This window comes from Filicampus tigris, chromosome 13 (assembly GCF_054856515.1).
Source record: "Filicampus tigris isolate MCC_2025a chromosome 13, RoL_Ftig_1.0, whole genome shotgun sequence".
Lineage (NCBI taxonomy): Eukaryota > Metazoa > Chordata > Actinopteri > Syngnathiformes > Syngnathidae > Filicampus > Filicampus tigris.
Window position 1 is genome coordinate 9,468,264 of NC_141229.1, and position 26,867 is coordinate 9,495,130.

General features: G+C 44.3%; 1 protein-coding gene across 1 annotated transcript in view; it reads left to right on the forward strand.

Moving 5' to 3' along the window:
• Positions 1-272: 272 nt before the first annotated feature.
• LOC147137497 (fibroblast growth factor receptor-like 1) overlaps positions 273-26,867 on the forward strand; it is a 33,192-nt gene continuing 6,597 nt past the window's right edge. Inside the window, exons 1-3 of the mRNA XM_086050419.1 lie at positions 273-556; positions 1,254-1,349; positions 21,521-21,793. Of these exons, the coding sequence (XP_085906545.1) occupies positions 1,265-1,349; positions 21,521-21,793 (358 nt within the window). The 5' untranslated portion in view covers positions 273-556; positions 1,254-1,264. The remainder of the gene's footprint in view (positions 557-1,253; positions 1,350-21,520; positions 21,794-26,867) is intronic.

Genomic DNA, 26,867 nt, shown 5'->3' on the forward strand with positions numbered 1-26,867 from the left:
ATAATTTTTTAAGTGTTTAATGAGTGTGCATGGGTAAAACAAAAAAATGTTCATAATTGTCTCTCTCTATAGTTTTTGCTATCGCGGGTGGGTGTGGAACGTGTGCCCCGCGATAAACGGGGGCTCACTTTCCTGCATCTGTGCGTTTTTGCCGGCGAGTATCGTGGGATTTAACGGGTTAACGAATGCGCGGCCTCTGATTGGTCAGAAGCCTGAGCGCGCACACGCCTGGCGAGCTTGCGCACGGCACGAGTCACTAGTCACTTGTTGGCCAGAGGCGGAGAGGCAAGAAAAAGGCACGCTGGGCTCTTTTTTACATATTCGCATACGGTACCCTTTTTGAGGGGCGGGGGGTTTGGCGAGACTTGTGCTTCGTTCTGTGTTTTGCGAAGTTGTTTGTGTAACAGAGTTTGTATGCCAACGACAAGGCTTGGTAGTTACGTGGGTTTTTAAGAAGTTCGAGAAGTGGCACTTTTGATTCATGGACTCAACGCGGACTTTCGCTAAAACTGTCAAGAGGCTGGTACGAGCTTGACTTCATTCAGTCAACATTCAGGTTTGTCATCAACATTTATTTATTTGTCTAGATATGTCTTAGTTAACTCTTGGGTAATGATTGTCGTTTAACTGTAATGCGGACTGCATGAGTGAAAAGCTCACAGGACTTTTTGCGAAGATGTGACTGTATCATCACTGGAAATTCATTGTGGAAAATATTCGATCACTTCAATCACGTTTATTTAGAACAAACACTTCTCACTAATTGATAGATTCATGCTGAAAAAGATGCTGTAAGTAATTTACCGAAAGCAGTTCTGTCTTTTGGGACCATTTTCTACAGTAGAAATAAGATTATGCATGCATCACTGTAAAGCAATGTTTCCGTGACTTTATTGAGCCGAGGCACATATTAAGGCACATTATCAAACTGTCCGAAAAAAAAAAATTACACAAAGAGAATATGTAGGTAAATTATTTACCTTCTGCCATCTCATTCCATTGTTTCCCCTGTCACTATATGTCGCTGGCATGGATAGATAGACGATACATTATTTGTAGTAAATAAATAATTTTTGGGCCATTTAAGTGATATTAGATAATTTCTCACGCCACACCTGGTGATCTCTCACAACGCTCTAATATGCCCTGACACATAATTTGGGAATCGCTAGTAGATGATAACCCCCCCCCCCCCAGCCCCCCGAGTAATATTTTCCATTTACAATGTCACATTGTGTCCATGTGTGTTTCAGTTTGAGAGAGCATGAAGTTGTGTTTGGACGCTATGACGGTACTGAAGATTGTGCTGTTCTTCTTGGATGCTGTCTTACTGGTCCACTGTGCGCGAGGTGAGATGAACGTGAACTCTCTTTCGTTTATTGTGAGACTGGAACTCTTGTGTTCATGGCTCATTATAACTCAAGCGCAGGGGGAAAAAGTCTCAGTTAATGTTTTCACACAGAGAAGTAAGAGACGGAAAAGTAAGTTGAAAAAAAAAACCTAAAAGAAGCCCAAAATCAACACAGGCTGAGGAATGAGAGAAGGGCAAACTTGCTTCTACTCAAATGTGTGCGTGTGTGTGCGCACATTCTCCAGAGCTAAACCAAACAAACATCATCCATCAGCTTCCCAGGGTGAAAGAACACAAGTCTGTGTCGAGAACCCAGCTCTCCCGTGGCTGGCTGGCCGAGAAACTGGCCACAATTCACAGTTTCCCGTGCCAGGGTCAGTACGTTGCTTTCAAAAGAACACGCGGCGCGCTTGTCAACAGGTCCCCCAATAACACGCGGATGCCATTTCTGTGATTTCACCCAGCATCACTGGCCGGCTCAAGCGTGTCTGACGCAATCCGAGGGCCACCAGTCAAAGGCCGATGCGAAAACGATGCAGGAATGCGTGCGATCTGAAAGCCAGACATATAAACTCCACTTGAGGAGGACCGGCCATTAGCAAAACAAACTCCAGAGGGTCGTCTGATAGGTACAATACCTGCGTGCGGTAGAGACGCAGGAAAGGGGGTAGCATTGGTTTAGAAGGCGGGAGTGTGGATTAGGTCTGACAATGCCTCATTCACAGCGTGGCGGCCATGCCTTCACGGCAGGACTAAACCAAGAGTAAACAAGTCGTGAAGGCTAAATACGATTAGAGGCCATTTTGTGCGTTTACTGATGAACAGATGGGAGACGTAAAATAAAGCCTGCTCCTCATCATTTCTCTGTCAAAGCTCCTCAAGCAGATGTGCTGACTGATACGTAGTTGGCAGAGACTCCTGGATGATCCTGAATGATCATGTGGAAGCAGAGTAAATACAAGTTGCCTCGGCTCTGATACACTGAGCCGCGCGTTACAGTCCAACTACAACAGCTCCGCTCTGACAGCATGTGAAATACGGGCTGCGGCTCCAACTCAAACCCCGCTTTTGCAGTGAGGCGAAGCCCAGAGAGCCTGTAAAATAGCCCCTGTAAAATTTAACAATGCATGATGACATTTGTGACAAATGTAAATTCAATTATAAAGGCCGGACCCCCTCTCAAGCCCCCGCACCTTCGCCCGCCTCCTCCTTTGACTTTTGCATGGAAACAGTCGGAACCACGTCGGACGTGTCGCTTTCCTGCTGTTAGCTCAACAATGCAGCCAAGGAGGAGGCAGTAAGTTTGAGCGAAAGCATTTTAAGCCTGTTGCTGTCAGTCATCAGGTGACATCTGATCCCACACACCCCCTGTCCTTGTGGCACACAAACATATGGAAACCCACCCCTCTCCCCCCTCCCCGAACCCCTCCCCTCTACATCGGAAAGACATTGCGCCTGGCCAAGCGAGAATCGCCCCCCCCCGAACCCCCCCCCCCCCCCCCTTGTACTTCCTCCTCTCTGGTGCCCCAACCACCCCCAGCAGCCGGAGGAGGTGCCCAATGATGTGTCCCAGCGCAGTCTCTAATGTGGTGACAGGATCAGAGAGCGCTGGAACTTTTCTGTCCCCCGTTTTCTACTGCCGGCTTGGTTTAACGTAGCTCTAAATTTCAGGATGCAAACAAGATTCTCTCCAAGCTTTACTGGGGTTCTTAATTTGACCTTCTCGAAAGTTTTCAGCACGTTTCACACAACATGCTGTTCTCCGATAAGGAATCGAGGGACAATATTCACAACAGGTGTTCGATCGAGGAATTGACCATTACATTTCCAGAGACGTCCACTTTGACGCCTTTCGGTTACTCCTGCGGTCTCTCGGTATCCCCGTGGCAACCTGCTGATGACACGCTTAGCTTATTGGCCACTCCCCTCTGAGAAAATTGTATTTGAAGCATTGCAACGGCAAGGCACTGTTGAATGATTGTTTATGTGTCGTTTGTCAAAATGCGAACAGCATGATGATGATGCTGATGAAGATGAAGAGCACTTTTTCAATACCAACTCCAATTGAACCAGGGAATTTGCTTTTCAGCTCCTTGTTCGGCAACATGAAGTTTTGAAAAAAGTGCTCAAACCTGAAGCAGTTGGACAAATGTGCATTCAAACGTTTGCAGAAGGTCCAATAAAGGTTTATCTGTAAAGCTTAGAGCGAATTTTAAGTTCGTCCTTAATATGAACTAAATATCCCTAACTTTAACGCCGTAGATGTACGTGTTCTGCACAAATGAGAATGAAAAGAAAACCAGGTGTCGCCGCTGGCAAACAACACATCGCATCGTTACTTTGCATTCCAATGATCAACAAACAATTGCTGCATCACATACAGTCTTGTGCGCACACGCACACGCACGCACGCACACACTACCTTCGTAGCCATCTGGACGAACTTAGCGCACACGCTGCAACCCTGTCGGAAAATATACATTTTACAACACCGTTACATCACGCTCTCATAACAAGGAGGTATTGTGATGCACGGTGTGCCAGTGGCTGTTAAAATCACGAGGCCATTTGGCAGCATCCAAAGAGTTTTCCATTTCCTTTTGCGCATAATGAAGTGAGATTCAAAAGCAACTCAATGCCCCAAAGTCCTTGTACTTTGGGAATATCTTCTGAGCGGCAAGGGCCAAGGCTGCAAGGCAGATATTCTTGGGAGGGGTTGGGCGACCGAAAGAAAAGCTCGCCTTGTGTATTATGTTTGAGTATTCCATGCCAGGGTTCAGGAAGGTAAACGTCGTTCATTTTCTGGTTAAGATCCATCTGCGGGACTTGATGACTTGATACATCATCGCACAAAGCAGATAGTCAGTCCTGCCTGCGAGTCACTGCACTTCCTCCCGTTTATTACCGCTGTAAAACTGGAGGAAGTCGGTTAACTTAATGTGCTGTTGTTAAAACAAGGCATGGACTGACCTTTACTCACCCCTCTTCAATCTTTCTCCGATCGTCTTAGCTCCTATTTACCGAGCGCGGGTCCATTTGCGACAAACAATGGGTGGATTATGATGTTGCCGGCCCCCAGGTTGGACGGGGCGGATTAATTTTAAACACTCGTAGTCGAGCTGCTGAGGCGCCGCGGTTTAGGTGTGCGTGAGAACTAACAGCATTGGACGTGTGCTGTTTTTACATCTGATTGTGGAGAATGTTTTATTGAAGTGGAAATTAACCCAAATATATTTTTTTCAAGAATATGTTCCCAGCAGGCCCACTAGTTGAAACACATCATTCTGATTAGTATTGCGTTTGTGGAATATGAATTAAGCAGTAAAATCCACCCATTTTTAGCTATCTCAGGGGGCGGCCATTTTGTGATTTCTGTCGACTGAAAATGACATCACAGCTGCTCGGGGCTTAGCTCACGACCAATCATGGCTCAGCTTTAAAAAACGGGTGAGCCGTGATTGGTCGTTATCTGAGCCATGAGCAACTGTGATGTCATTTTCAGTCGACAGAAGTGACAAAATGGCCGCCCCCAGAGATGGCTAAAAACAAGTGTATTAACTCTTATTCCACAAACGCAATATTTATCAGAATGTTTCAACTAGTGGCCTTGCATAGAACATATTCTTGAAAGAAATATGTTTTGGTTGACTTCCCCTTTGCGCACACTGCCCTTCGAAAAACTTTGATAATGAGATGACCGAGGCCATTTTTAAAGGCCACTCTACATCTCCCCGAGGTGGGAATAATACGCTTGTTTTCCCTCCGCTTCACCACGAAAACAATCCGTGTTCCCCGTCCATCAGCGCACGATACTGACCCCGGCAGTTGGCAGGGGCAGGAATGTGTCAGACTTCACCCCTCACAGGGAAAGAAAGGAAAGGGCTGTAGCTGTGATAAGTAGTCATAATGGAGGTCACTTGCTGTTTACTTAAGAGGGGTCATATAATCCCTGTTAGCAACACTCCCTCATTGACTGACTTAAATGACCACTCCAATTAGCATTCATGCGGAGTTCCAACAAGGCATTGTCCACTTTCCTTGTTTATCTCTGTCAGCTGTATGCTAATGCTTACAAGTTTGTCTTTTGGGTAGTGAAGAGGCTGCATCCAGAGCTCATTAGTTTGCTTGGGCTCAGGATGCTTTCAGACCACACACGTTCCCCCCGTTGGCCCGAAATGCTCCAGTTAACCCCGCACATTCGGCGTCTCGCCATTCAGATGCTAACCATGCTTACGCGCTTTCCTGCTTCGACCTCCGTGAGCGACTTCCATGCACGAAGCGTGTTCTTTGACAGCTGCTTGGCTTGGCGTCAAATGACAGCGGACAGGCCGCCTGTCGGGCTGCCGGTGTTACAACCGCGGCCAACGGGAGAACGGTCCGAGCGGCTGGAGGCGAGCCTGTATGCGGGAGCTGGGGTCGACCCGTACATGGGACTTTACAATAACTCTGCGGCTCCACGGTGGGAAGTGTTTGTCTTGCTCAACCCCTCTTTCTATGCCTCCTCCATTCACCCACAACCCCGTCTGTTTTTGTCTTTCTCTTGCTGTGGCGGGGCCTTCTCTTCAAGTTTTTGGGCGTCCAAAATAGTTGGATTGTAAACCCACTGAACTGCAACAGCAGTAGTCGAGTTGAGCATTTCAGTTTTCTCGGATTTAGTTTTGGATAAGCATTTAAGGAAAGACCGAAGAAAATAAACAAACCTGTTATTTATTTATCTATTTATTTGTCAATTTAGTTTTGCTAAAGGACCATTCAGAAATACAGTTTAAACTCAATCTTATGTTTGATTCAAATTGCCCCACTGAAAATGTTTCTAGACAAGAAAATAAAAACTTTTTTGGTAAGCATGATATACATTAAAAAAATAAAACTTGATAACACTATATGGAAAAGGGAAACTAATTGTTAATTCGTTTTGTGGATTTTAATAAAATCCTTGCTTAGGGTCCCTAACCTGCAAAAAAAAAAATGCATCTCAAAATTAAAAAAGTTGCTCTACAAATTAAGTCATTGGCTAAACTGTTCCGCAGACGAAAAATTATTTCCGAGCCTTGCATTTCTCTCACAATTATGTGGAAAAGTATTAGGAAGAAGTCAAATGCATTTGATCCTTTGCCTTATTTAATATGCAGTGGTACTTTGATTTGATCTTGAAGAGAATATCAAAAGTTTGGTTTACAGATGCAACTGTGTGTTTGACTTGGCTTCTTGTCACGGTGTTTTGCCTGCATACAAAAAAATAAAACTAGTCTGGTTGAAAAAAAACCCCAAAAAAACATGACGACCTTTTGTTATCTTGAGAAAAGATGCCCATGTTGAATGATGGCGGCCTTCAGGATGTCGCCTTGGCTCAGCAGGTTCTGTCCTGCAGTCATTGTGATGCTATTCAGTACGGTTGATTTGAACCGCAGAAGCATCGGTTGCCAACTCCTGTGATTGTTTGTTTGCTGGACTTGTCATTGCCAGCTGTGCCGCTTCATAGAAGTCCTGATCACGACGCCAGATCAAGTCAGGAAACCTGAAGTACATCATGCTTAGAAAAGATTCTCCAATGTCTTTCTCACTGGGTGTCGTTTGCCTCCTCACTTTGAGTCTTTCATCACTTGTTGTCCTAGCAACTAGCGCACATTTAATCCTTTCTCCCTTTAACGCAAACGCGCACTCGCACATGACCCCCCTCCGCCCTGTTGTGCAGTTAATGGTTGATTGAAAGTTATGGCCGTGGAAACGGCGACGGCTTGGCTTGGCCCGAAGAAAGCCAAGGCCAGGGAACGTTCGGCGTAAGAAAATTTGAATGAGGCCTCTGCTGACTTCCACACACCCTCCTCCCAGTTTGCTTCCTCCTCTGCAAACCCCTTTCAGTTCACCTCTGATGGGCTTCAATGAGACCCCACATAGCTTTTTGGCTTTTTCAATCCCATTTTCTTCTTCATTAGCGATTCTTTTGAGTGACCTCGGAAATTCTTTACCGCATTGTCCCTTTTGATTGAGTTTCTATGTGGTTCGGGCCAATGCTTGTCACACTTCATCAAAACAGGAGTTTTCACTGCCGAAGCGCAAGCTGTCATTCTGCCCCCATTTCCCCAAACGCTGCGGCCGAGGCGAGGACGGGACCAATTCATCTGTGATGAATGGAAAATGTGTCCCTGCTCTCACTTGGAAGAGAGTGGAATAGGACGACAAGGAATAATCATTTCAGGGGCAAAGAGCATAATCTGTTATCCTTTACAGTGAGGCTACACACAATTCCAGACTCCAGCACGCAGTGAAATAGATTGCATTTCCTCATGTACAAGGATATGACTCGGGCTTTGGAGCAGCCCCAGTTCAGATGTACTTGGCACATGTGGCCTCCATTCATACTCTATCAACTTATTTACATGATTTATGTATCTGTTTAAAGGCTTTTAAGCATGGATGATTAATAGAAGAGATGAGCATTGAACGATGTTTACAGTGGCGCGTATGTTCTGATCATCAACTCAAAAGACCCACACAATATGGAGAAAAGTCTTTTTTTTTTTTTTTTTTTTTAAAACACACCCTAGATCCTTGAATCTTAATTCTTCATCTGACCAAGACAGTTCTGACGCCTTTTTGGGCACAGATTGGGGAGGGCCCTTTTCTTTCCCAGATTGACCAAATAAGATCCACGAAGGAGGAATTTGGAGTGGAGGAACCCTCATCTCAAACCCATCAAATACCTTTGGGATTAACTAAGGAATAGGGCGGCCATTTTGTCTTCTGTCGACTGAAAATGACATCACAACTGCTCGCAACGACCAATCACGGCTGACCTGTTTTCTGAATCTGAGCCATGATTGGTCGTTGTCAGCGGTTGTGATGTCATTTTCAGTCGACAGAAGTGACAAAATGGCCGCCCCCAGAGATGGCTAAAAACAGTGCGTTTTGCTGCTTAACTTATATTCCACAAACGCAAAATTAATCAGAATGCCGTGTTTCAACTAGTTAGTGGGCCTGCTGGGAACATATTCTTGAAAAAAACATGTTTGGGTTGACTTCCGCTTTAAGAGTAAAAAGCTCTGTCATTGGCAAACGGCGCGATGATGTTTTCCATATCCATATCGTCTAACATTGAGTTGATAAATGTGGTAAAAACACACACCACATGTTTTTTCAATAATGAACCGGGCTTCTGTGTGGAAAGGCAAAACAGTCAGCTTAGACCGTGTCTTGCTGACGTTGTTTCGATACAGTTTAGTACTCTCACAACATTCCACTGGGTCAGTTAAAGTGAGCAGATGTGACTTCTTAAGGTCCAACTTTATTCTCGGTTTCTGTTGGTCGAGCTAGCAGCCTCCACATCGGCCAATAGGCTACTCACAATATACAGTGAACACTCTCAAGTTCAATTTGAACGGTTTTGGTGACCCAACTCTTAAATGAACCTAAAACGTCAATGAAAATATTGTCTTGGTATCGAATTGAACAAAAACCCAGAACCAAAACACAGCAAGATAAAGATAAAAGACAAAAGCTCTAGGCTAATTACAATTGTTCCATCAACTTCAAAATGATTCTTTTTTTGGTTTGTATACCTCTTCACTAAGGTCCCAGTAATGTTAAACAAAAGCAAAATTTTTAAAAAAAGTGGTGAAAGTGGTCAAATGTTGAGGTTCCACTCTATAACAGGAGAATAGTCTCTTCTTCGGTTTGTCACCGATAGACCAACCAAAGACGTTTGCCCTTCATATAGATGTAACAATTACTTACCATATCCGTCATTTTTCCTTCCTGCTCGCCCTGCGCAGGGTCATGAGTGGGCTGGGGCCTTTCGCAGCTGATTAAGAATAAACCCCCAAATGTTGTCGTAGGTATCAGAACCATGTTATGCTGCGGACAGATGAAGAATAAAGAGGGACACCGTTAGAGATAAATAGTGGGCAGTGAACTTTGGTTCATCTGAGTGGCACAGGTGAACTAGGAAACAAATTGCCACAGTGAAAGGGTGAGCCGCACATGCTAATGACAGGCTCAAGAGCTCCACGATGACGGATTGATTCCACACAATATTCCTGGATTGTGAGGAGGCCCCATTGCTGTCAGTGGGAGCTTTGCCGGTCCAGCGGCAAAATCCCTCCAGTCTGAATATCACAATACTACCGGCATTCTCCTGGAAAGTTCTGGTGCTTCCCAGTATCATGGAGTATGGCGTTTAAAGCCTCAGCTTCTAAACTAGGAGACAAGCTGATAGAGATCTCAAGAGCATATCGCCATCATTCCGTCACCACACAAACGTGGCCATCGCGACACAATCTGCGGTGACAGCCTGTCTGGACACTGTCCGGCATCACATCAAACCAGCGTGACAGTGAGTCAACTTTGTGGAACATCTGCAACTCGTTGCGCGTCTCCGTACTGTACCCCCGACTGTGACGGGAGTGCTGATGAAAAGTCTGCTTTGCCTGTGGAATGCGGCAAAAGATCGGAGAAGAAGGGAGTGGCAGGATGCACCTCGCTGTTGATGGGCCTCTTAAAATGAGGCGCCATACTGTACGCGACGTGGCTGTTTTGGAGTCTGGAAAACAACATCATTCAAAAACATGTTTCAATTTGTTCAGAGAATATATTTCCATAACATACCATTGCGTGCTTTTATAGACCTTTTCAGGCAAAGTCTAATCTGGCCTTCCTATTCTAGAACGTTACTAATGGTTTGCGCCTTGTTGTAAACGCTCGTTATTTACATTCTTGAAGGTGTTTCTTGTCTTTGAGTATTTTGGATTCAAGTTGATGCTGTGATGAGCGTTTTCTTCCTCGGGGAAGGGAATCTTGAGTTGCTACGCAGTCTTCCAGGCCTCTTGATGATTTTGTTGCTTTCTGTCTTTAGAAGAATGTATGAATAAGAATCACTCTTATAGAATGATGTTGTTTTAAATGTCCTCCTTCCCTTGCATTCAGAGCTGCTTATAATTCATATACTGTAGATGGCTCCAGTCAAGCATGCTGCAAAATGGCAACTTAATTCCTGATATCAACTACTTGAGTTGTTTTCCTCTTTTTATTGTACCCTCGCATTTTGTCTTGACGTAACAAGAAAGTGGACTGCACCTTTACAGTTATTGTCTTGTAAATCGTTGGTCGAATGTCAAATGCAAGCCTTTTGTGAAAGCTGTTAAATTCAAGCACTCAATCACGGACTGTTTCATTTCAAAACCGGTGTGGGGTGTCCAAAGTAGGGATGCTCGAATATGAAAGAAATATTAATCACGATTATTTTGGTCACAATTGAAATCATGATTATTCAAAACGATCGTTTCTTTTTTGGTGTAAAACAAGAAAATGTTTAAACGTAAAAAATATAACGACAAATACATTTCTTTGAAACACTATACGTTTCTTTCGGAACAAACACAATTTTATAAAATTTGTTATTATAAAATAAAAAAAGGTGCAACGGTATCAATTAAAATACGATTTCCTTGTGTACACAAATATAGGGCGTTTTAATCATCGTTTTTTACGAGTGTGCCAACTTTGTAATCGTGGAGTCTAATAATCGTAATTCTAATTGAATTTCACAGCCCTACTCCAAAGGCTGCTTATTAAAACTGCAACTTACTTATTTTTCTCTACGATAACCCTTGGCCCGAACAGCTGCATCAGCGCTCTACGTCTCTGAAAGGTTCATAAATGTGATTTGAGCGGGACGATGCTACAAACTGGTGAGCATCCACGCGCCGTCCCACCCGGAGTGGTCCATCCATCACCAAACACAGAGACAGACGGCCATAAACAGGTGCTTGTCTGTACCCTGCTCTGGGCTACAGAGAGAAAGCGCTCTGTTGGAGAGGGTCATGTGGCTGAGCCCGGGCCCAGGATCTGGGTGTGAGATTGTTGAGATTCCTGGTTACCGCCGCCTCGGCCCGCCTAATCCTCTTTCACTCCCCCGTGCGGCCCTCGTCTCCCTGTGAGCGGTGTTAAAGGAGACCTCTCTGCCATCTTAGCTCCTGTGCCTCTCTAGAACAACCCCGCTTTGGCTTCAAGTTCATTTATCCACGCCCCGACCCCCCAACCTCACCGCCGGGACCACTCGTCCTGTCCTTCAGTCTGTTTGTCACTCTATCTGGCCTTTCTCTCCATTCCCAGACTTCGCCGCCCCCCGCCCCCCGCCCCACGGTGCCTCTTCCCAGATAAGTGGCCCAAAGCACACACTCAGTCTTGGTGTGCACACCAGTCCTCAGCCTAATGGAGTGAGATAAAGCCGGCAGAGTGCTACTCACTGTGGCCCCTTTGTGACGGCGCACGTCTGGCCAAAGGCAGGCCTACATTTCAAAGTTAGGCCAAATGTATATAACTGGGCTTCTGTTTCAGATTTACCACCAATATTTAAGAACAACAATTTTTTTTTATAAATAGTTTTCCCCCCCTTTAATTTTTTTTTTAATGCTGACAATGAGCATCATGACAGCAAATTGTGTTATTTGGACAATTTTTCTGCTGCTATTTGCATTTGTTTGTCATTGATATGTGACAATACAGTAAAAAGACGCTTTTAGCATGTGCGCTTAGTAGGGATGTAACTATTCACTCAAGCCCCGATTCGATTCGATTTTCAGTTCCCGATTTTCGATTCGATTCTTTAAAAATCACTGCCATGCTTGTCATGCGCTAGTGTGGTGCTGCAGCCATCCACAAACGATACGCAATGATGGTAGGTGTAAGCGCATTGATTGATCTGCACATTCAAAATGTGGTATGCATCTGTAATGGATTTTTTTAAGACATGTTTTTTTAGAATTCTACATTAGTATATTCTAATGACCTAAGTGTGTTATGTTTTCTTTGTTAGAATCAATTATTATAATTATTAAAATCGATTAATCATTACATCCCTGGCGATTATCATATCAAATCAATTTCAAATATCTATATAACTGCATATAATACTATAATAATACTGCATATCTTTTTTTAGTTAATACTGCTTTTGATTAGTATTAAATATAAATAAATATGGTTCATATTGTCGTGCTCTTACCATTCAAATCTGTTGCAATTTATTATCAATTGTGTGACACGTTGGCGTTTGGAGACCTGAGGAAAAAGCCAACGAAATAACATAAAATGAGAAAATGAGAAAAATAAATGTCATATATATTGAGTTCTTTAGTTACTTTATATTTGAAAATAAAAGTTTTTTTTTTTTTTACTTTTCTAAAGCTGTACTTTAAAGTGTAAGGGACACAAAAAAAAGTTGGACACCGGACCCAACGTCATATCTGCCTTCTTCGCGATTTTGCCCGGAAGATTTTCAAAGCGTAATGCAAAATTAAGGCAATACTCGCTTAAAGCGGAAGTCAACCCAAACATATTTTTTTTCAAGAATATGTTCCCAGCAGGCCCACTAGTTGAAACACGGCATTCCGATAAATTTTGCCTTTGTGGAATATAAATTAAGCAGCAAAATGCACTCGTTTTCAGCCATCTTCGGGGGCGGCCATTTTGTCTTCTGTCGACTGAAAATGACATCACAACTGCTCACAACGACCAATCACGGCTGACCTGTTTTCTCAATCTGATCTGTGATTGGTCGTTGTGAGCAGTTGTGATGTCATTTTCAGTCGACAGAAGACAAAATGGCCGCCCAGAGATGGCTAAAAACTAGTGCATTTTGCTGCTTAACTTATATTCCACATACGCAAAATTAATCACAATGCTGTGTTTCAACTAGTGGGCCTGCTGGGAACATATTCTTGAAAAAAATATGTTGTTTGGGTTGACTTCCGCTTTAATGTGTATCAATTCGAGAAACCGTTCATTGGGACAAACTCGTGTTGCGTACATTTTAATATTATGTCATAGGACATTTGAAAAGTTGGATATGAACTAATCCATCTTAACATAAACATTTAATACAGAAGAAAACGACTCCTTCAAATGTAATCTGAAAGATCTCCTGTGATTCAGGTCTAGGAATTTCCAAACAGGACAGCAGAACCGCTAATGGAACCTTTAACCTGCATTAAAAGAGGCCTTTCATATAATCAAAGTGCTCCTCTGAGCTAGCAGTGCCCGCCTTGACTGATCATTTTGGATGGTAGACGATGTTTTCATGAGGCTCCTTTTCCCTACGAATACTGTATATGGTGTTTGGAGCGGCACCTCTGCTTGTTTCCACAGACAAAAGTGTATAAAAGTGTCACCGTGATGTAAACAGAGGTGGTCTTTGTTGAAACACCGCGGGGACCCCAACGCGATAAAGCCGTTTATGTCTAGTTGATTTATTGTGGGTGGAGCGTGGATTTGCGCCGTGCCGTAACTTCAGACGACAGTAGTGCTCCCTGCATTTGCAAAAACGCACACACGCGCACACACACACATGCCGGGGTCCGAGGCGGCCCGGGCCGGCAGAGGGCCGTCAAATTTAATGAAATATAGCAGCTTAGAGTTCAAAGGCGCCACAGTAGGCCCCCGTTATGGGCCGCCCGCGTGATGGAGATGTTTCTAGAAGCTTTATGACGCCAGAGTCATTTCTTCTTCTCTTTTTTTTTTTTTTCCTTCTTCTTCTTTTGATGGAGTCTGCAGGGGCTGCCTGTTGTTGTGGAGAAAGGTTGAGTGAGAACAAGAGGGCGATGTTATTCCAGTGGTTCTGCTTTAATCGCGGAGCATCTCCTTACCTCTTTCTCTGTGTTTGGCCCTCTCCTGCTGTTCCTCAAGTCACCCAATCGCTCGGCGGCTACCATTCCCACCGCGGATGCTGTTGCTATTCAGCCCACATCAAGATGGCGCTGAAGAAAGAGCCATTGTGTCGGCCGCTATTACCCCGCTCTTATCTATTGATTGGAAAGCAAAGTGAGGGGGAATAAACGGGTATTGATTTTCTCGCCGGGATGCGTGGTCTTTGGATTGGTGAAGAAAAGGCGGCATTCTTAGACCCTCCTAGCCGTCCGGCTGCTGTCAGAAGAGCCTCCAATGCCACCTTGACCCCCCCCAACCCCGCCATCGCCTCCCATCTTTCTCTCTCTCCCTCCTTTTTTTTTTTCTTTTAATGCTGATTTGTATCTGTGCTTGTGAAATGTATAGCCAGCTCTTTACAAAAACGTGTGGCCTTTCTCACACACTCCCCAGGCTGCAACCTTCTCCTCACCTTTTCGCTTTCTCCCGGTCTCGCCGGTCTCATGTGAAGTCACCGGCTGTGGATTTGGTTTCCGGCTCGTGTTGCTCTCCCTGAACTTTCCGTTCCCCCGTTTCATTTTGTCGATTATACAATTGAGCCTGAGGTTCTAAGAGACGCAAAATGGAATAGAGCCCCGCAAGCGTCGGCTCCATTAGACTGCGATGTCTGTCTGCATTTGTATGGTCTGTTGGCCTAACACAGTGCTACTGAGAAGGAGGAGGAAGCACTCTCTACTTAACTGTCTCTGCTTCTTAGCCGTCAAGTAACAACAGTGATACCTTGACTTGAGCTTTTCGAGATAAGAGCTGGTTCCTAGGTTGGATTTCTTTCCAAATCTGACATACGAGTGAGCATCACATACGCCACTGTACTATATCTTCATGTCTTGCAGTTTTACCTCGCTTTTAAATCCTAGTTGTTGTGCAAAGCGAAAGTTAGTTGTCAAGACTACTTCTGTACTTCGGGCGGAAGTGATTCTTCTTCTTTACCATTTGTTCGAAGTGACAGTGTGTAGAATGTTTTCTTTTTCAAAGTGTCTTCATTTTGAAAACCCACTATTAATTTCAGTAGTATGCAAAAAACATAATATGTTCTATCACATCAACAGAGCTGGGCACTTGACCCTTTTCTGCCAGTCCGGCCGCGACCCCCCGCCCTTATTCATAACCCCCGCCCCGTTCCGCCCTCCGGCCCAGAAAAAAAGAAAAGTGTCCGTGATTGACGCCGCAGCGGGAGAGATGCTAACAGCAGAGGCTTTTTAAGGATCATTAGCTGGCTAATTTACTATTCGAACCCGCTGTGGACACTCTTCAAAATGCGCCACTAGTACTTTACTACTTACCCAACTGCGTGTGCTTACTTCCATTGCGAGCCCCGGGGTTGGTTTTGTCGTATTGTATAATTATTTGGGTCCAACAGACGGCCAGAAATCACAGTCGCAGTCAAGTTACTTATTTGTTTTCCACACTTCCCTTCGTTCGCGGCCTTCAAAATAAAAGCATACGAGCAAACCACTATACAGAGCAGGTTTGCGACTGTGTAATTCTGGAAGTCGAAGACGCCAGAAGAAGTGAATGAACTCCACCTTGATGTGGCAGTGTCATACTTGAGTGCTGCGCACAGCTAATATACTCCCGGACACAAGTTGTTTTGAAACAGTCGCGTTCCAAGTTGGGGGGGGGCGTCGCTTCAAAAAAACAGTGACAACAACGGATATCGTACCTGCTCCAACCATAAAGGGACCGAGATGACTAGACTATGCATTTAATTTTATTGCCAAACTAGTTTGCTTTTGCAGCAGCAACGAGCTGCGTGCTGCATCCTCTCTCTCCTCCCTGTGTGGGAAACTGTATGTCATCGCAACATGTGACATAATGGACCGATCACAGCAGCAACAATAATAATCGTAGGTGAAGTCATGTCTAATTATATTACAGGAGGCTACCATGTCTCGCCGCCATCTTTCTGCTAGAAATGCAACAAATGCAATGCGCTTACTTTTACTTGTACGCCTGCTGAAGAAATTGGTGGTAGGCTTGCGACGTGTAATCTCTCGGAGGCACCGTAGTGCCCGCGCGTCAAAATGCACGCACTTCGAGTTTAAGTCATTGCTTTCTATTAGTTTACCACTAGATGGCACTAAATTCTACACATTGGGCTTTTAAGTGAATTCATTTCTTCCAAGATCAAAATGTTGCCATCATGAAACTGTACCGGCTATGTTTTGTGTGGCATTTTAACATTGTTAAGTGTCAGTGTACAAATAAGTTAACCAGTTCTGGTGTACTTTGTGTTCTAATTTTATTTTTAGCCATAGTATGTAGGTGAGTAGATGAGTAGATACGGCACCATTTTCCTACCTTTCATTTTAGTTTCAGTTCTATAGTGTTACTCCTCTTTGCCCTTGCTGGAGTTAATCAGTGAGCCCAAGAAATCCTCCATGATGGTTTGGCAAAGTTTTTGTGAGACTCGAGCGTCGTATCTTTTTCTTTGACTTTCATATCGTACAACTTTCGAAGCGTTGGAGGTTTCACTGTATGTCACGTTAGGGACACGCTCACACATACTGCAGCAGCATTTATCATCATAATGAATCGCCGCGGTTTGGCTGCGTACAACAAGAACTTGGATGCGCAACAAATTCTTGCACTTGGCTGAAGATTAGGCACATATTTTTTTTTTTTTTTTTTTGATGATGTTTACAGATGTTGTTTGAGTAACCTCGTCCTGGATGGGGCAAGCATTTTTGCAAGTATCGTCCAGTTGTTGAAGTTCCAGGTGTTCGTTATTAAAGTGGTTGTCAGCGGCCAAGCCCGCCCTTTATTGACATGTTTGCAGTGATTAGAATAACAATTTCTGTGTGACTGCATCTGCCCGTTATTACAGATCCACAGGTGTTCATAAAAGAAAGTGTTCCTCTATAATTTTGACTCCCCCCCCCCCCTCTTATTTGTATTTCCTAACACTTTTTCACCATGACACGCGCCCGGACTTCCAATCCCTCGCATGTCATGAGCGCTCGATAGCTCTATTTTTAGTATGTGACAAGAATGCATCTTATTGAATGTGGCCCTTTCCCTTAAAATAATCCGTCACCAAAGTGAGCAAAGACACACAGAGCCTAATTCTGTGAGTCGCTAGGCCTCCTCCTCCTCCTTTTCCTGCACTATGAAAGATTCCATTCACACATGGAGCCCGGCTATAATAAGGAGCTCCATACCAGCGCCGCGAGACGGGGAAGCCCATATGGTCGCGTGTATCGTTGTCTGTACAGAGAGCGGTGAGTAATTCTAACAATTTGAGTAAGCAGCCATTTTTGACATGAAGCTGGCACGTCGTCGTTCATCACAAACGCGTGCGTGCGTGCGTGCGTCGCTGGCCGTATGCGCTCAGGAGACGGCCTCGCGACACAGGAGGAGAGCGCGGCTCCGGTTCATTTTTCCGCAGAATGCCACGATTCAATTTTGCATCGGGCCGTCTTTCAGCCACGCAGATAAAGAAGTTATTCCATTCCCGCACAGAGAGCCTCTGTGGTTTTCGGCGCTTTCAACTTCAAGGTTAAGAGAACCTGTCCTTGGGAGGAAGGAGGCGGAGGAGAGACCCAACTGAAGAAAGGATAGCGGTCACGCACGCAAGCGCAAATACTTATTACGTGATGCAGACCACGTCCTTGATTTCGGCACCTCTCGTTGCCTTGTTTTTCAGAAGGGAGTTCAAAAGGCTTTTTTTTTTTTCTTTTTTTTTTTTTTTTAAGAGCACAAATCGAGGGAGGAAATAATTTGTTGCACATTCCAAACACTTGGAGCACCAGCCAAAACCTTCCCTTGCATTAGGCCCATTTATAAATGTCTGCAGCCGGAGGGGTCCCAAATAACATTCCGTATCATTTACCATATCTTCGCCACGGTAAGGATGACAGTGATGAAAGACAGTAAATGAAAGTGGAAACACATGTTTAAGGAATATTACAGTGTGCTACAGTAGTCGCAATGTATCACTGAGGATTAGATGCCAGATTTGTCGGGTGATTGCAGTTTCGCGTTGGTTAAACTCACTGATCCGAGTTATGCAGTCGGATGAAACCTCCAAGGTCGCACGCAGTCCATGCTGGCAATCTGATTAACCTTTTCTATACCATTTATCCACATTGGGGTCACGGGTGAGCTGGGGTCTATCCCAGATGACTTTTGGCGAGTGGCGGGGCACGCCCCGGCCCGTTCGCAGGCCACATATGGACAAACAACATTTCACACTCAGATTCACACCGACGGACGATTTCGAGTCATGCATGCGTCTCGATTGTGGGAAGAAGCCGGAGGACCTGGAGAAAAACGCAAGCACACGCGGGGCCATCAAGCAAACTCCACACAGGAAGGACGGAGCTTAGATTCAAAGTACAGTGGTACCTCTACTTAGGAAATTAATCGGTTCTGGAAGACATTTTTTAAGTAGAAAATTTTGTAAGTAGAGACGCGTTTTCCATGTAAATGCCGTAATCCGTTCCAAGTCCCCCAATATTCAGACAGAAATCAAAACAGGTAACAAATACATTACAATTAGATTATCGCACAATAAATGAGAATTGTGCATAATGTAAAAAAAAACAAAGAATAGAGTAAAGAATAAAAATGATGGTCGTTTACCTTTTAATTGCTATCCTCATCGCTTTTTGCCTTCTTTGGTTCATGTTCTCTCTCAGTTTGAAATTAGAGAATGTTGCTATGATTTAAGAGTCTCTACAAAAAAAAATCCAAACATTAAGCAAATGTATGTTTCTGTCAGAGGTGTTAATTTGTGGAATCATTTCGAAACCGACCTGAAAATGTCTGAATCACTTGCTGTGTTCAAAAACAGGTTGTTAGATTGAGTGTAATGTATTGAAATATCAATTATGAGTTTGAGAGAATAGTGTATAGTGTAAATATTCTCCCTTTGAATAGCGGTGGTGCAAAAAGATCCTGGTGGTGGTTAGCACGAGCAGTTGACCCCGATGTCCGGATATCAGCTGCTCAACATTGACGCCTTTTTCTTACTTTCGCTTTACTCTGGTTCATTTTTTTTTTTAGTATATGTCTCGCAAAAGAAGCCAAAGAAAAAGAAAATGTTTCAGGTTGACCTATACATTAAGTGAGCTCCAATGAGTTATTCCGAAATCAGGTGAGATTTGTTCAAGTCTCGCAATGACGTCGTACATGATGACCATTTGTGCATCTTCTAAGGCTAACGATTTTCATCCTATTCCAACTTTTTGGAAAGGACTGCGCTTGGATTAGACCCGAAAATAATGATCAGCCAATGTATACTGGTGGATTAATCCATTTTTTTAGCTCTTTCGCGCCCTGCCATTTGTCTGAAAGGAACACCGAATCGAGCGCAGTGCCGGATTAAGAAAACCGAGGCCCATTTGATGAGATATGGAAAGAATTGTCTCCTTTACATAGGCGTCTGACTCATTCCTTTCCTTTAGGATTAACCCATGAACCGAAAATAAGATCGGGTCAACCAACACCGTGGCCCGATTGTGATATTGAAGAAGACACAGCAGTGCGTCTGTTCTGCCGCGGTAGAAGAAAGGGGTGAGATACGGGCCGGCTGACAACCAGCGAAAAAGACTGCGGTTACGTTCTCCTCACAGACGTAAACAGTGACACTTCCAATTTCCTGTATACCAGCGTGATAGAATGCATGGCTGCAAATGAACATGCTTTTCAACTTAGTGTATACAGTACAGCATGCGAGTCATCAATATCAAAAAAAAAATTCCACCTTTTTGCTCGATCCAGCTGCCCAGATGTTGTACACGCAGCTCCCATCCATCTGTCGGCAATGTGACGGATGAAACGAGCAGATGGAGTTACCTGGCCCCCCCCCCCCCTTTTTTTTTGTAGCCCCATCAATAAAGTTCTTGTTTACCATTATGTGTGAAATGCGCCAGAGGAATGCGACTGTGTGTGTTTGTTTGAGCGGTGTGTGTATGCATTGGGAGAAGCCATGTGTACTTACCCTCCCCGTTGTTTTTTACTGCAACCAGAGCAGGCCATTTGTTCAGAGGCCCGGACTAGCGATAGGGTTTGGTTGCATTTGATTGGCTGTCTGGTCCGCTCAGCGTTTCGGGGTTTTTTTTTTTGTTTTTTTTTTGTTTAGCTTTCAGGGGGGCGGGGCTGGGGATTGGGGCTCGCTCGGTTGCCCGGTGTTGTGCGAGCAGTGGCGCAGGCCTCCTAACACCATCACAGGGTGTTTCATCCCGCTTCACTACACCAGATCTGAGGGAGCAGACCCCAGCCAATTAAGAGCCGCCGCTGTCCGCCAAAGTGCGACCCGCCCCGCGCAGCCAACCGCCGACGCCCCCCCCCCCCCCCCCCCCCCAAACAGCTTTGATCTCTTGCACGCTACACAAAAAGTCGAGCCAGAACACTTTGCCCTCTCTGTGCTGGCTGCGGACGACAGGCCCTGTCCAATTATTACAATCTGGTTTCAGCATTTCTGGGTAATCAGACAAGAAAATGACAAATTACCTCGTTCTCATTCCATCTGCCCATGACCAACCTGTTTTCTTTTTTTTTTTCATTTGCTCAACTTGTGCTTCGACAATGAACTCTTGCACTCAAGCAAATCAAGATTTGTTTTCCCTTTTACAAATGCATTTTATAAATTGAATGATTTTCTAAAATAAAAGCCTTAATTATCGTTAAATGTGTAATCATTACATCTGCCAATCAAATGTAAAAAAATAAATAAAATAAAAAAAGCTGCAGACAGACAGCACAAGTAGCATTTTCCTTTTGTTTTTATTTATTTTTTTTACGTAGCATGAGTTACCAAAAATGCTACAGGTTGTGGTAATAAGTTTTACAACCCTGGCAGAATTTAGGAAATACTAGCCTTATAGTTTAAGTTTGGTCATATTTAAGAAAAATAAACGTGTTTTGCCTGATCACTCATGTTTATCATGCCTTTAAAGAATGGTACAAATCTTACAGAAAAGCTTGTAGTATGTGTTAAAAGTGAAGATAAACACAATTTTGGCACGTTTGCCGCCAAAATGAAAAGAACAAGTCAGTTTGGTAAGAAACACTTCATTTGCTTAGTGGAAACACATAAAATGTTTTGGCAGGCCAGGTCTTGCCCTGATGTGGATTTGGAGCGACGAACTTTCAAACTCACATTTCCATCCGGACAATTCAGACTTTTGAATTATCCTAACAAGCATGTTTTGGAATGTGGGAGGATGCCTTGCGTGTAATATTGCATCACAGTTTGAAACACACGTCATTTTGATGCCTCGGTGGAACTTGTTGAACTTTAGTATGGTCAGATCTGGACTATGTCAATTAGAAGTCACTGCTTTGCTTGATGGGGTCGTAGGTGAAAAAAAAAAAGATCTGTCATTCTTAACTTGAGGTCATATGATGTGAAAAGGTTCATGCTGCATGTGTATGCATGTAAGTTATAATGCTTCTTTGCAACTACTCTTTATTTTATAGAGCAAGCTTTCAAGCGCTACTTTCTGTGTGTGTGTACATCCTCAGGACCTCCGCGGGTGTCCGAGAAGGTGGTTCACCGACAGACGGTGCGCCTCGGGAGTGCCATCAAGCTGCCTTGCCCGGTGGAAGGAGACCCTCCGCCAATCATCATGTGGACCAAAGATGGACGCAACATCAACAGCGGCTGGATCCGTTTCCGCATCCTCCGCATGGGTCTGAAGATCAAGGAGGTCGAGGCGGACGACGCCGGCACGTACGTCTGTAAAGCCACTAACGGCTTCGGCAGCGTCAACGTCAACTACACCCTCATCGTCATCGGTAAGTACAGTTGATTGCGTAAGTGACTTTTTTTTTTTCTTTCCTTCTTACGAACCCATCACGTGCCCATGATGTTATTCATAAGATTAATGGTAGGGCTGTAACGATTAATCGAAAATCGACTTCAAATCGATCCGCCCCGATTAATCGATTCGATTAATCGAAAAATCGAGTTGCTTAAATTCATCTAGAAAATGATGCCTTGAAACGTTTTTTCATTCCAGATGCGTAGCACATGTTGAACGTGTAGATCAAATTATGCTTTTGCGCCAAACATCATTGCCTTTGCGGATGACTGCAGAACCACACTAGTGCGCAGAGACGAGCACGGTGGCAATTTTTACAAAATCGAATCGGATCGAAAGTCGGGAACCGGAAATCGAATCGAATCAGGGCTCGAGTGAATCGCTACATCCCTAATTAATAGAGAATGATCTAGAAGAGACAACCCCCCCAGAGGCAAAGGTCGAGAACAAGTGGATTTACAGAGGTTTAGTGGCGAATCCGTTCCTGGTTGAGTGTGTTGCAGCCGCTACCTCTCAGTGCCCAAAGTCAACAGCAGCACGGGATCTTGTTTCATACCACTTCATCCTTGATGAATCAAATGGATCTGGAGCTCTTCCTCCTCCCTAGGCTACTCTCTTAGCCAGCAGGAGGGCCACCAAAAGAGACAGAGTCTGTGTAAATGGGCAGCTTGGTTTTCAGACTGTCACACGGCTCATGAGTGAGGCACAAAGGGTGAAATGTGGCCCGGCAACAGCCTTTGCGTCTGTTTTTGTGCGTGTGCAGCGGGCGTATTTCCTTTTGGGCTGGAGCAGAGCATGATGAATGAGCGTGAAGGCTGTGTTTAGTCGAATTACTCTAAGATGCCTAATTAGGGCCAGAGAATGTGCACTGTCGCTCGCCTCGGAAGAAGAACCATAATCAGGCGGATGAGGAAGCGTGTCAGCAAAAAGGTGCTCGACTGTAATAAAGCGGCTCGTGTGTTGGACGCATTTGATTTCCAGTCTCCCTCAGGAGTTCAAAGGGGGTGTCTGCTTGATTGTGCTGAAATGAAAGGTTGCGGTGGAGGCATACAGCCAGCTCTAATGTCAAGGTTCGACGTGCGCTCGCGCTACGCCGCATATCATCAAAGTCGCCCGTGTTTGCGTCATCACATAAAGGCCATTCAGAGTTTTTACAAGCACTTTTAAGTGGAGCTAATTCTGAATTGATCACACGACACCAGCAGCGTGTCATTTTTAGCCTACTTGAAAGTCCCACTGGTTGGCCTGCTATCATTTTTGCTGTTTTTTGCCGTTTTTTTGTTGTTGGTGTTGTTGTTGTTGTTGTTGTTTTGTTTTTAAATTGATGGCCAGCTTTAGAGGGGAAGTATAGATTCTTTCTCGTGGTGTGCTAATCTTCAGACGAAAGACCGGTGGAGTCTATGCTCTTATAGTGCTTTATCGACACCATATGGTGCCCTAAAAAGAGAGGAGTCAAAGTTCAAGATGTTGGGTTTATAAGTCATTTGTTTGATGTTGTATTTTGCTGAAATGCATTCGCTGATATTACTACTATAGTAATACACAATATATGCAATATATGCACACGTAGTATCACAAGGTTGGCGTACTGCTATCACACAACCACCCATCTACTGTTTCTGCTCCATTCACATTCTTTTAAATTGAAATGTTCCTTACTAGTCGCACTCCATTAGATGCAGCGTGGTAAAAAAAGAAGGGCCTTGAATCAGCTAATTGTGAACCATTCTAATTCATTAGCATGCATTTCGTAACCCTTGTAAATTACTGTGGGCCATCTACGGTTGAACCGAGTCCATTTACCAAAAAAAACCTCTTTTTCCCACAGAAAATAATGCGTGTAAATGGCCGTAACGTTATTCATGAGATTAATAGTAGGGATGTCACCATTAATCGAAAAGCGATTTAAAATCGATCCACCCTGATGAATGGAAAAATCGAATTGATTACATTCATCTAGAAAATGATGTTTACCATTTACCATTAGCAATAGTACTTTTGTCGTCATAACACATTTTACGAACCGTTCTAAGTATGTGCAGAAGGAAGCAATTTTTAACAACACTAAAAACGAAACTAAAACGTGTGCCCCTTTAGAGGACTGCCTGAAAATATTGAAGATTTGAAGGCCTCAAAAAGGAATTTAAAAACGGTCAAAGCACATTCAGGCCATCAAGAGTAAATGAAGATAAACGGCGTCATCGGTATGGATGTTTGAGGAGAGATGTGAGTGGCGGGGTGGAAGGCGGGGAGGCGGGTCCTTTCCCCATCTGCCGTGGACAGCCTGTCCTCCCTAAAGCTATCTGAAGAATCTGGTCAGTCGGTGCAACATGGCGCCTCCTCAATCCCTCCAGCTGGCTGTTTAGGCCTGTTTAGGGTGGTCTCCTGACAACTGGGCCCATCACTTGCAGGCTCCACCCTCCAGGATCCCGCCATGCCTGCAGCAACCTTCCGGCGAGAAACATAAACATAGGACCGTCGTGTTTATGTGCGCATTTTATTAGCAATAAACTTGGGAATAATTGAGAGCCGATAGCGTTTCTATTTTCTGCTCCACCCTTGGATGATGATTTCAGGCTAAACAGCGCGTCCCGCGCCTCCCCGATCACCTGCGGAAGCCGAGTGTGATGAACTTTCCCCTTACATTATATTGTCGCCATCAACATCTGGAGCTCATTGTGGCCCCAAATCATCCGGGCTTTTTTTTTTTTTTTTTTTTTCCTGTGATTCAGCTGGCACAGGAGGCCAGGGACCTGTTTCCTGTAGCTGGATTTGTGAATGAAGTGGGAGCGGATGGCGTCAGCTCCCCCCCCGCCCCCCAAACACTGTAACAAGAGCGTGCAAGGGATTCAGGGCGGATTGCATTTGAAGCTTTTTTTTTTTTTTTTTTTTCTCCCGTCAACTCACGCTCTTGATTCATGACTCCTGGAATTTTAGACGTCATTTTGCACTTATAGCGTAAACCTAATCATCTGCCCCATAAATTAAACCCGCGGCTTGCGTTCAATTTGCAATGCACAAGCGATGGCTGTTGGTTTCGAAGCGTCTTGCCGCGTCGTGCCCAACCTCGCCGTTGTCCGCAGCCCACAGGCTAGTGGCGAGGTTAGCAATAAACCGTGCATGAAGACCACCATTGTTTCCCAAAATTTGCCAAAACGCTTAAAGGAAATGGAGTGCTGAGGGGGGGGGGACGGTTAAAAGAAACCCCGGCAATAAGGGACCGTGTTCTGTTTGGATTGGGAGGTTCAGGAACCGGGAGGAATGTTGAGCGCCTAAGTGAGCAACAGAGGGAGATTTCTTCCAGTGCAGAATGTTTTTTAAAGGAATGGGTTATTATAGTTGGCCAGTTGAGGGCCCTTCAAATAGCCGTGACATCATGGCTAGGCCTGGTGCTGCGGGGGACAAACAAAGGAGGGTTTGTACCTAGAACCCTCCGGAGCTTTCAGGGTTTTTGGGAGGGGGGCACAAGGGGGGGGGGGGGGGGGGTTAGAAGTCACATCTGCTCTCTTTACCTGACCCAGTGGAACCTTGCAAGGTAGTGGAGTGTGCCAAACTGTATCGAAACAACTTCAGCATGTGGCGAAGCAATGTCCCAAAAGTTTCGAAAGCTGCCGAAAAGTTTCGAAAGCTGCCGAAAAAGTTCCGAAAGCTGCTTTTTACCTCGCAGTTCATGCGCGGCGAATAAAAAAAAAAAATGATATCACCTCACTATAAACGTTGACGAAAACGGTTGGTACCCTGCTGCTAAAGGAAGAAAATACAAAACCGGAGCTTTTTGGCATGTCACAAAGGCTCTATGTATGCAGGAGCAAAAAAAAAAAAAAAAAAAAAAAAAAAGGAAAGAGCATCTACTGAGAAAGATGGAGGAGTCTCTGTTATGTTCTGGGGCTGCTTTGCTATCAAGACCATCAAGGCATTCTTGAGCAAAGTCTGCAGCACAGAGTCAGAAAGCTCGATCTCAGGAGAAAGAAAGTAAAACACACACACAAGAATAGTTAAAGGGGAAATCAAACCAAACACATTTTTTTTTCAAGAATATCCAGCAGGGATGGACCGATTATCGTCCGGGCTGATTATCGGCACCGATATTTGGCTTTTCGACGAATATCGGCATCGGCCTTTTTTAAAACTCTACCGGCCGATAATAAATCAATTTAAAACTGTGGAAATCAAAACAAAGATATGTGAAAGTTTAACATTTATGTCATTTTGAAATTTTCATTGACTGCAGAAAATTACATGGAGCTATTAAGATTTCATTTATCCTTTTTCAAGACATGCTGACAGGTGCTCCTGGAAATTTTTGTTCGAATTTTATAAAAGAGGTGTATATTGTCAAAATTTCTTGAAATTATTTTTTTTTAAAATCACCATTATGCAAACCTGAAACATTGTTCAATAAACATGCTTAAAGACGTTGCAACAAAGTGAAGAGTACATTTTTCTTGAGATTTTGATGACAATATTTTCATTTTCACTGAAAATGAATATCGGCCCCCTTGACTACTAATAATCGGTATCGGCCCTGAAAAAAAGCACATCAGTCTATCTGGAATATCTAGAATATCAGCAGGCCCGCTAGTTGAAACACGGCATTCTGATTAATATTACGTTTGTGGACTATCAGTTAATCCACTCGTTTTTAGCCATCTGAGGGGGCGGCCATTTTGTCACTTCTGTCGACTGAAAATGACATCACGACTGGTAACGACCAATCATGGCCCGGCTTCAGAAAACAGCTCAGCCGTGATGTCAGCAGTTGAGCAGTTGTGATGTCATTTTCAGTCAACAGTAGTGACAAAATGGCCGCCCCCAGCGATGGCTAAAAACGGGTGGATGAACTCTTATTCCACAAATGCAATATTTATGAGAGCCTTGTTTCAACTAGTAGGCTTGCATAGAACATATTCTTGAAAAAAAATATGTTTGGGTTGACTTCCCCTTCAAGGACAAAACATCGGACAATTCCAAAGTGTGCTTTTGATTGAGCCAAGACGGAATTCCTAATCCGGGGATTGAACTGAAACGTGCAGTCCGGAAAAGGCACC